The sequence below is a fragment of the Pongo abelii genome, chromosome 1 (assembly GCF_028885655.2).
Source record: "Pongo abelii isolate AG06213 chromosome 1, NHGRI_mPonAbe1-v2.0_pri, whole genome shotgun sequence".
Taxonomy (NCBI): domain Eukaryota; kingdom Metazoa; phylum Chordata; class Mammalia; order Primates; family Hominidae; genus Pongo; species Pongo abelii.
The window spans coordinates 100,294,820-100,306,407 of NC_071985.2; the positions used below are offsets into that span (position 1 = coordinate 100,294,820).

The 11,588-nt window shown below is 43.5% G+C and overlaps 1 protein-coding gene across 8 annotated transcripts in view; it reads right to left on the reverse strand.

Annotated features, from left to right (window-relative positions):
* The window catches only part of RPRD2 (regulation of nuclear pre-mRNA domain containing 2), a 114,472-nt gene extending 103,093 nt beyond the window's left edge, over positions 1 to 11,379 (reverse strand). For 2 of the 8 annotated variants that reach the window (XM_024249580.3, XM_024249573.3), the window contains exon 1: positions 8,288 to 11,374. In XM_024249580.3, coding sequence (XP_024105348.1) covers positions 8,288 to 8,492 — 205 coding nt within the window. In that variant the 5' untranslated portion in view covers positions 8,493 to 11,374. Of the gene's footprint in view, positions 1 to 8,287 lie in introns of all 8 variants that reach the window. The other 6 variants (XM_054553410.2, XM_024249575.3, XM_054553405.2 and 3 more) reach the window with 6 other exon arrangements.
* Positions 11,380 to 11,588: the final 209 nt, after the last annotated feature.

Here is an 11,588-nt window from a genome sequence, read left to right on the forward strand (position 1 = left end):
CCCTGAGCAACAGAGCAAAACTCCGTCTCAAAAAAAAAAAAAAAAGAGTTCATCTCCTTCTGCTTAAATGGCTCACCATCTCACTCTGAATAAAAACCAAAGTCCTTACAAGGCCTATAAAACCCTTGGTGAATCCCATTTCGCCCCTCCCCAACACCATCCACCATAATCTCTTGAACTCATCCACTAATCTGCATTTTAACTACTCCTTTCCAGTCACAGAAGCTTTCTTGCTGCTCCCTAAACTCACCAGGCACACTCTAATCTCAGGACTTTTGTTTTTTCTGTTCACTTAGTCTTGAACATGCCCACCTCATACCCTCATGTCTATATTGCTTAATATCATACCTCCCTACTCAAATGTCACCTTCTCAGTGAGGCCTTCCCTTACCATTTAATGTAAAACTGCAAACCCCTCTGTTTCCCCCTTCCCTGCTTTCTATTTCTCTAGAGCATTTATCGCCTTCTATTATGTTTAATATTTTACTTATCTGTTTGCTGTCTGTCTCCCCTTACTAGAGTATATGCTGTCTTTGTGTATGTGTTTGTGTGTGTGTGTGTGTGTGTGTGTGTGTTTCTTTTTTCAGACGGAGTCTCACTCTGTTGCCCAGGCTGGCATGATCATGGCTCACTGTAACCTCTGCTTCCCGGGTTCAAGCAATTCTCCTGCCTCAGCCTCCCGAGTAGCTGGGACCACAGGTGTGCGCCACCAAGCCCGGCTAAATTTTAAGCTCTTTGAAGGCAAAAATTTTTGTTCACTTTGTTCTCCCGCTGTATCCCCTGTGCCTAAACAGTGCCTGGCACAGTAGGTGTTCGATAAATATTGAAAAAACTGAATGTAAACTAGGGATTTATAAACAAATTTCATCTTAGAGCTCAAAGTTAGGGTCTTTAGTAATACCCACCTGTATTACTAATTTGTTTATGTATGATATGTGATTAAAAAGCTGTATGCCTATGGCAATACTATTACACTCTACATGTCATCAATCTAAATGAATCTCACATTTAGAAAGGTTTTTACCTAGACGATAGCTTCAATAATTATGTTACATTTTTTTCCCTTTTTTAAATTAATCAAAAACATAAATAAATGCCTATCAGAACTTCAAATCACTAAGAGATAGTTTTGCCACAGAGGGGAAAAAAACAAAAAACACAAGAATTTAAAATTTTGATAGTCTAGTTAATCTATATAGTCTAAAACTTGAATAAATAAGCAAGCTATCAAAATTTTCTTGCACTGTAGAAAATATTTTATGAATAGGAAAGGCTGTGTAGGATGGTGGGTAAGAGTGTATACTGTAGATCAAGAATGTCTAGGTTTGAATTCTGTCTCCATCTCCACCACCTATTAGCTCTGTAACCATAGGCAAGTTACTTAACCTCTTGGCATGGCCGGGCGCGGTGGCTCATGCCTGTAATCCCAGCACTTTGGGAGGCCAAGACGGGCGGATCACGAGGTCAGGAGATCGAGACCATCCTGGCTAACACGGTGAAACCCTGTCTCTACTAAAAATGCAAAAAATTAGCCAGCCTGGTGGTGAGCGCCTGTAGTCCCCGCTACTCGGGAGGCTGAGGCAGGAGAATGGTGTGAACACGGGAGGCGCAGCTTGCAGTGAGCTGCGATCGTGCCACTGCACTCTAGCCTGGATGATAGAGCGAGACTCCGTCTCAAAAACAAAAACAAAAAAACCTCTTTGTGCCTCTGTCTTCTAATCTGTAAAATGGAGATCATAATAATACCTAATTAAAAGAGTTGTGAGAACTGAATGAATTAATATGCGTAAAATGCTTACAACAGTGCCTGGCATATAGTAAGCACTTAACAAAAGTTAGCTATAAAATTATTACCAGCTTCATGGTCCATCTAAGGATCTCGATATCCAAACTGAGAAACCACTGCATACATTAACCGTACTTTGTAAATTCTCTGCAAAAAAAATCCTGTATGAAGAGATTTTTTTCTAGTCCATGTTTATATGTTTCATTTTGAAAAACACACCAGCTTGCATTAAGATTTACTTCAAAGTACTAAGGGAGAGGAGGTAAAGTGAAGGAGATAGGTGAAAAAAGACTGTTACATGATAACTACTGAAGTGGGGAGATCAGTAGAAAGGTGGTGTGTCATTACCCTTCTATTTTTATACATACTTAAAGTTTCTATGAAAAATAGCTAAGAAGAGTGCGGTGGCTCATGCCTGTAATCCCAGCACTTTGAGAAGCCAAGGAGGGTGGGCTGCTTGAGCTTAGGAGGTTGAGAACAGACGGGCAAACATGGCAAAACCCCATCTCTAAAAAAAAATACAAAAAATTAGCTGGGTGTGGTGTGTGTACCTGTAATCCCAAGTACTTGGCAGGCTGAGGCAGGAGAATCACTTGAACCCAGGGGGCAGAGGTTGCAGTGAGTCAAGATCATGCCACTGCACTCCAGCGTGGGCGACAGAACAAGAATATGTCTCAAAAAAAAAAAAAAAAAAAAAAAAAAGACAAAATGGATGTCATTAACACAATATTTTCCATTTTGTCCTACTAGTTCTTCAAAGCATATGCTAATTTACTACAAAGAGGCTAGTCCAATTCGTCTCTCACAAACTGGGAATGTAATTTCCAGCACTGTGCCAAGGTGCCCAAAACAAAATTCTGATGTAATTATTTTGAATACTCTGGATCTTAAAACTGTTTCTATCTGCATAACTATCATCATCATAAATAATAAATAATTTGAATGTTTTCTATGTGCTAGGGCCCAGTAATGAAATACATGCATTATCTGCTTAAATCTAGCCAAAAGCCCTGAGAGATCACAGGATTCCTCTACAAGTAGACAGAATTATCTCTACTTGTAGATTGTAGAATTTTCATCTACAGGTTCAGAACTACTTATAGATGAAAAACCGAGGTTCACAGTTTAAGTACTTTGCAAAGTGTCATGCAGTATTAAGTGACCGGAGTTAACATGTTAACACAGGCCTAATTCTTTTATACTTTTCCATATTGATTCCCATTTTACATTAAAAATGGGAAAGAAGGTCTGGGCCTGGCGGTTCACACCTGTAAACCCACCACTTTGGGAGGCCAAGGCAGGCAGATAGCTTGAGCCCAAGAGTTCAGCCTGGGCAACATGGCAATACCTCGTCTCTACAAAAAACATAAAAATTTGGCCAGGTGTGGTGGCTCACGCCTGTAATCCCAGCACTTTGGGAGGCTGAGGTGTGCAAATCACTTGAAGTCAGCAGTTTGAGACCAGCCTGGCCAATATGGTGAAACCCCATCTCTACTAAAACATACAAAAATTAGTTGGGCATGGTGGCATGTGCCTGTAATCCCAGCTACTCAGGAAGCTGAGGCATGAAAATCACTTGAGCCCGGCAGAGGGAGGTTGCAGTGAGCCGAGATCCCGCCACTGTACTCCAGCCTGGGCGACAGAGTGAGACTCTGCATCGAAAAAATAAAATAAATAAATAAAAATTAGCCAGGTGTAGGCTGGGCACAGTGGCTCACGCCTGTAATCCCAGCATTTTGGGAGGCCGAGGCGGGTGGATCATGAGGTCAGGAGATCGAGACCACGGTGAAACCCCATCTCTACTAAAAATACAAAAAAAAAAAAAAAAAAAAATAGCCGGGTGCCTGAAGTCCCAGCTGTTCGGGAGGCTGAGACAGGAGAATGGCGTGAACCCGGGAGGCGGAGCTTGCAGTGAGCCAAGATCACGCCACTGCACTCCAGCCTGGGCGACAGAGCGAGACTCCGTCTCACACACACACAAAAAATTAGCCAGGTGTGGTGGCATGCACCTGTAGTTCCAGCTACTCAGGAGGCTGAGGTGGCAGGATTGCTTGAGCCCAGGAGGCGGAAGTTGCAGTGAGCGGAGATCATGCCCTGCACTCCAGCCTGGGCAACAGAGCCAGACTCTGTCTCTCCCCCAACTCCCCACAGAAAAGAGAGAAAGAAGAACGAAGTATAGAAATGATAATCTGGGCAAACTGCACATCAAGTCCATATACCTCCAACTATTGTACCTGTAATTTCTTTCACTAAATTATAAATGCTTCCTTCTAATAAACAGAAATTAAAGCAATTCTGTTCCTTAAGTTCTTGATTAGCTATTTCACAACATTATGTTGGCAAATATTTACTGATTGCTAACTGTATGCCAGCACTATTCTAGTTGTTTGGGGACAGGGCAGCAAAAAAGACGACCTTGTCATCTGGCGGAGGGAAGCCAGACAATAAATGTGTAACAAACAAGGTAATATCATATACTGAAAATAAGATGATATGACAGCAATTGAAGGCACTACTTGAAATAAAGCGAGGCCGGGTGCAGTGGCTCACGCCTGTAATTCCAGCACTTTGGGAGGCTGAGGCGGGTAGATCGCCTGAGATCAGGAATTCAAGACCAGCCTGGCCAACATGGTGAAACCCTGTCTCTACTAAAAATACAAAAATTAGCCAGGTACCGGGTACGGCGGCTCACACCTGTAATCCCAGCACTTTGGGAGGCTGAGGCAGGTGGATCACCTGAAGTCCATAGTTCAAGACCAGCCTGGCCAACATGGTGAAACCCTGCGTCTACTAAAAATACAAAAATTAGCCAGGCATGGTGGCGCATGCCTGTCATTCCAGCTACTTGGGAGGCTGAGGCAGAAGAATCACTTGAACCTGGGAGGCGGAGGTTGCAGTGAGCTGAGATCATGCCACTATACTCCAGCCTGGGTGACAAGAGTGAAACTCTGTCTCAGAAAAAAAAAAAAAATTAGCTGGGCTTAGTGGTGCATGCCTGTAATCCCAGCTACTCAGGAGGCTGAGGCAAGAGAATCACTTCAACCTGGGAGGAAGAGGTTGCAGTGAGCTAAGATTACACACCACCGCACTCCAGACTGGAGGACAAAGCGAAACTCCATCTCAAAAAAATTAAATTAAATTAAATTAAATTAAATTAAATAAATAAAAAACAGATACATATAATTTAAAAAATCTATTAAGATTCCGTATCAAAAAAAAAACAAGAAATAAGGTGATCAAAGAAGGTCTTTCTGAGGAGGTAATATTTGAGATTTGATCTAAACAATGAGAAGGAGGCAGGATGTGAAGAAGCCTGAGGTAGGCAGAGCAGATGGTATAGGATCAATGTAAAAGATCCTATACAGATCTTTTACAGATCAATGTAAAAGAAATTCAGATCTTCAACTTGTTGCAATGGGATATCACTGCAGGGTTTTAAAGCAGAGGAATGACATTTGTTTATGCTACAGAAAGATCACTTTAGAAAATGATGGTCTGAGGTCAGGAGTTCAAGACCACCCTGGCCAACATGGTGAAACCCTGTCTCTACTAAAAATACAAAAATTAGCTGGACGTGGTGGTGCGTGCCTGTAATCCCAGCTACTTGGGAGGCTGAGGCAGGAGAATTGCTTGAACCCTGGAGGTGGAGGTTGCAGTGAGCTGAGATCGCGCCACTGCACTCCAGCCTGGGCGACCGAGCGAGACTCCGTCTCAAAAAAAAAAAAAAGAAAAGAAAAGAAGGATAAAATAAAAATATCTCTGGAACATATCCTCAGGTAGCCTATTTCTCTAAATTATTTCCTTTTATATGAACAAAAGTCTCATTACACACTATGAAATAAAGGATAAAATAAAAATATCTCTGGAATCTAACAGTTACTTAAATTTATACTGAGGTCTAAATATAAATATAAATTACTAAATAATGGATGTCAGAAGAAAAAAGATAAGCAAAGTGGCATCAGGAAAATGGACAGAAAGGCTGGGAATGCCAAAGATACCTGCTTCACAATTTTTCCTAAAGCTGACTTAGAAACCAAACTCAAAGTAAACTAAGTATAACTGTAAAGAAATAAGAACTTAAATGAAAACAAGGCCCATGCATAAACTGTTTTCATTGCGTCCCACTCCATTCTGCTGAATATTTCTCTTCAAACGCTTTATTTACAATAAGACCAGTGAAGTTCATTAAATGTAAATACAAAACGACTAAAATTACCCTTAATCATTTTAGAAAGTTCAATTCCATTCCACTAGAAAAACAACATCAATGTACGATGTTGTTTTAGCCAAAAGCACTTAACTATATAAACTATACACAATGCACTTCAACTGACACTGCCCTCCTGCAGCATTCATTTTTTCACTCTTAAGATATCAATAAAGGAAATAAGCTCAGGCACAATAGCAACAACAGCTGAGGTAAAAAAAATTCTGGCTTCATTATATCTCATTATTGCTCCCTAGGAAAAAAACTGTAATTGTCACTTGTGATCCCACACACCAGAGACGGGATGGGGACCAACTTATTCTTGCAAATGATGTAACCATACAGTTAAAGCCCCAGAGCCCAAGGTGAGGAAATGTAAAATGTTTGCATAGTTTAGTAAAAATGTTTTAAAATAGGGTGGAGAATAGGTTCTCTCACTCACATTAGAACTGCTTGCAATATATCACTGGTGTACCAAGTACATTAAACATTATTTTACAAAGTTAATGATGAAGTCAAACCCTAACCCCACCATTTTACTGAGTAACCTTAAGCAACTTAATTTCCGAGTCTTAGTTTCCTCGTTTGTAAATCAGTGATTAAAAAATCTACTTCTCAGACGATTTTAAGGTACAATGAGATGACTGGGCACATAGCAGATACTTAACATGTGAGTCTTCCATGATGACTGTTAGCATATTTGATGTTTTTGCACGTTATAATTTTACCTCTGGGCAAGAAAATAACTATTTGATCAGTTATTGGTAAACACAGGTAATTCTGTCTTGTATCTACTAATTTCTCTGCATTATTCTTCAAAGAACCACAAAACATCCCTCCCAAAACTTTAAACACAAATAGTTTGAAGCATGGGGCCTATAATTTTGCAAGCTTTATCTATCTGTTCTCTAAAAGGTAAACAAATCAAAACACTACAGGAGCAATGGCAGAAGTGGAATAAGGCAGAATAACTGGATGATGGGTCTCACTGGTAAAATACCGCAGGCAGGAAGCAAAGAAAAATTCCAATAGATATATATGGAGTAAGAGTTAACCCTCTCTCTTCTCAGCAGGAAACAGTAACTTCTCCACACTTCCTCCTATAATATTTGAAACCTTCTGCAAACAATCCATGCTTTAACAGAGCTCGTTTCTGCAGTAAAGCAGCAAAATGGAAAAATCTCCAGGATAAAGACAAAAAAAAAACATAACTGGAGAAAAAGGTACTATATATTAAAAAAGCACATTTCCTGTTGTGATTACCCATGAGATCAACTCAATTGTGTAAAAAGGTATTTCAGGTAATTAAAAAGTAACGGGGCCGGGCACCGGGGCTCAGGCCTGTAATCCCTGCACTTTGGGAGGCCGAGGCAGGTGGATCACCTGAGGTCGGGAGTTCGAGACCAGCCAGGCCAACATGATGAAACCCCGTCTCTGCTAAAAATACAAATAATTAGCCGGACATGGTGGCGGGCGCCTGTAATCCCGGCTACTCGCGAGGCTGAGACAGGAGAATCGCTTGAACCCAGGAGGCGGAGGTTGCAGTGAGCCGAGATCGCGCCACTGCACTCCAGCCTGGGCGACAAGAGCAAAACTCCGTCCCCCCCAAAAAAAAGTAACTGGACACGCTTTATATTTTAAAGTGTTAACGATGATACTGACTACTGTATCGCAGTTGTTTCTGGTCAGTATCCAAGAAACCTGTATTTTATTGCAGCAAACACAGGTACAGGGAAAACCCGGTGGTGCCTCAGATCTATGTAGAGCTCATGCTGCTTCTTAACATTCATCCAGGTAAGGCTCTCCTTACTACACATCACAAGTTCTAGATACATTCATCCAGACAAGGCACTCCTCATTAAACATCACTGGATTTACTACTGCTTAAAACCACAGCTTGCCTACCATCAGGAAAGCCAGAAATCATTAACACGTCAAGGCCTGTAAGAAATAAACAGACGCTACAATTTCCGCGAAGGTTCGGAAAAATCAATACACCTTACAACGCTCTGAAATATTAAAAACAATATACGTAAATCTCTATGGATCTGGGCCCAACGGCCCAAGGTCACAACAATTCAATGGCTAAAAAACCCAAGAAATGAGTCTCCTGCAATTCAGGACAATCCTGGCTAGGAATGGAGTCTGGGTTTGGGACCACTGGGGTCAAACCTTTAATGTGAACAACCCCAACCAAATGCTGTGGCTCCGTGGGAAAACCCCAAGCGTTTCAGGCCACACTTCCTTCCATTTCCCCAGTCTTCCCTTCCCTAGTCACCCCCAACACTCACATCTCCGGAGCCACTTCATCCAATGGTAGACGATAGTACTGTGGTGTTTTTTGTTCTCTATACACCAAGACGACAAGCCTTGAATGGACTCCATGGTGTTGGTTACCGACTGGAATTTTCGATCCAACGAGGACTCCAGAGCCCCTGCCGAAGAGGCCGACGAGGAGGAGGCCTTACTGCTGCCTCCGCCGCCGCCGGCCGCCATCTTCCCGGTTTGCACAAGCGCTGCTACTCCTCTGGCGGCGGCGGCGGCGGCGGCGGCGGCGGGAGCGGGCAAAACAATCACTGCGAGTGCGTGAAAGCCGTAGGTGGGGAGGGAGGCTAGGGGGTGGGGATGGTGCACGCGTTGGCCTCTTCTGGAGGTACGGACGGGAACACCAGCTGCTGGGCACGCTGGCAGCTCCTACACGCTGCAAGGAAGGGTTGCGGGTCTCAGAGGTTTTATCAATGTTGTTCAAGGGGTCGTGTTTAAACCAGTCAGTAATCACGGAAAAATTACGCAGAAAACAGGACCTGCAAAGCCTTTCGAAACGCCTGACGCCGAAACTAATCGTTTTATACTTTTCGGCTCTCAATGCTAAGGCCCTTCCCCGCCCCTGTTCCCACACTCCTGTGAGCCAGGTCGGGCGTTAATATCTTAAATGTAATACTACCCGACTGCCCCTTCAGTTGCAGAAATCTTTCTTTCCTTTAGACTCGCTAGCACAGAAAAGGTCCAAGGCTACCTAGTCAGGATTTTTTTTTTTGCAACGCAATAGCAGCAAAGGCGCAGCAACAGTATCGCGCACGCGCCACTTGGCCCCACCCCCGCCCCCTCCGCTTCCTTCTCAACCTTGAAAGCAGAGGGAGGCGTGATGGCGGGGCAACCTAACCAATCAGGAGTGGACAACCACAAGCGCGCGCAGGAGCTCTGAAGCCCCCAGGGCCCAGGAGGCGCTACGATTATTTTTGCGCCTGCGCAGAAGATCAGCGTGTAGCGGGATGGAAGGAAAAACTGGGAGGGATGGGTGAGGGAGCTGGACTAAGGTTAGCCGGGTGGGGGGTTCCACCGCCCCGCCCTTTGCTGCTTTTGGTCGCTGTCTTGGGTGTGTTCAGTTCACACAACAGAGACAGAAAATTCCCACCACTGAGACCACTGTTAGTCTTCAGTGGCTGCAGCCATCGCCCCCAACTCCTCGGAGCAGCAACGCGCGACAAAATGGCTGGCAGCCATCTTGCAGCACCACAAAAGATGCGCATGCGCCAGATCCAGTGAGCCATTCACTACGCAGACTCCGAGACCAAACCCTATTTTTTGCTTCTCATGGAAGATAACATTCACAGCCGCTTGACCATTTAGGTTACAGGAAAAGGAAATAAATGAGGAAGTGAAAGGAAATTTTCCTCATAAAATTTTTCGAGGCGAAAAAAGAATGGCAAGATGTGACTTCATTTTCGCCAGCTATGATACAATCTTAAAATTGCATAATACATTATAGTTTGCAAGAGTCTTACATAACTATTATATGAACCTTATAGGAACTATTTTATCGCATGTTTTTATGTAAATCCTCTGAGCTAATTTAAAGGCTCCTGTGTTCCCACTAAACATATACAGTTTTATTTTAATTCTTTTAACGTCTCCTCACTGCGGCCATGCCTCTTGAGGTAGGGAACCTGTTTTGTCAAGTTCATGTCCACTATTCATTAATTCAACGACTTGTTGAACCTCTTGTGCCAAGTACTGTTTTAGATGATGGGGAGCAAAACAGACAAAAATCCCTTCCCTCCGGGATTTAGTGGCAGGACACCACAAACAAGTATATTTCAGACAGTATTAAATTCTGTAAAAAGGGGAAGCAGGGTAAGGGAGAAAGGGGTGTGTGTGCGCGCGTGTGTACGTGTGCACGGCACGCACGCGCCAGTATAAGAATGGTGGTATGGTGAACCAGGAAGTCTTCTCGAAGGAAATATCTCGATCTGAACATTGAGAAAAAAGCAACCAAGCAGATATGCGAGACGGGGAGCGGAACATGCTGGCATTAGGAACAGCACGTGCAAAGGCTCTAAAACACAGTCTCGCTCTGTCCCTGCCAAGGCTAGAGTGCAGTGGCACTATCATATCGCATAGCAGCCTCAATCCCCCAGACTCAAGTGATCCTCCTGCCTCAGCAGCTCAAGTAGCTGGGACTACAGGCACGCACCACCACACCTAGCTAAAAAAGCAAAACAAAACAACAACAAAAACATTTTTTTGAGAGGGGGAGTCTCCCTATGTTACCCAGGCTGGTCTCAAACTCCTGGCCTCAAGCAGTCCTCCTGCTTTCAGCCTCCCGAAGTGCTGGGATTACAAGCTTGAGCCACCATGCCTGGTCCTGACCCCACATTTTTTTTTCTTTTTTCTGTAACTCTAGCCAAAGACCCACTTTTTTATAGGCTATTTTTAGAGCAGTTTTAGATTCACAGCAATTGTGTGGAAAGCACAAGGAATTCCATATACCACCTGCCCCCACACATGAATACCCTCCCCCATTATCAATGTTACGCACCAGAACAATACATCTGTTACAAATGACAAACCTACACTGACACATTATCACCCAAAGCTCATAGTTTACATTAGGGTTCGCTCTTGGTGTTATACCTTGAGTTTGGACAAATGTGCATGTATCCACCATTACAGTATCATACAGAGCAGTATCACTGCTCTAAAAACCTCTGTGTTCCACCTATTCATCCTTCCCTCCCCCTTATTCCCCTGGCGACTACTAATCTTTTTACTGTCTTCATAGTTTTGCCTTTTCCCGAATGTCATATAGGTGAAATCATTCAGTATGTAGCCTTTTCAGACTGGCTTTTTTCACTTAATAATATACATTTCAGGCGGGGCACGGTGGCTCATGCCTGTAATCCCAGCACTTTGGGAGGCCAAAGCGGGCAGATCACGAGGTCAGGAGTTCGAGACCAGCCTGGCCAACATAGTGAAACCCCCGTCTCTACTAAAAATACAAAAATTAGCCGTGCATGGTTGCGCATGCCTGTAGTCCCAGCTACTCCGGAGGGTGAGGCAGGAGAATCACTTGAACCTGGGAGGCAGAGGTTGCAGTGAGCCAAGATCAGGCCACTGCACTCCAGCCTGGGCAACAGAGCGAGATTCCGCCTCAAAAAAAAAAAATGCATTTCAGTTTCTTCTATGTCTTTTCATGGCTTGATAGCTCATTTCATTTTAGTGCTGAATAATATTTCACTGTCCAGATGTGCCAGTTTTATTTATCCATTCACCTGAAGGACATCTTGGTTGCTTCCACATTTTTGCAATTAT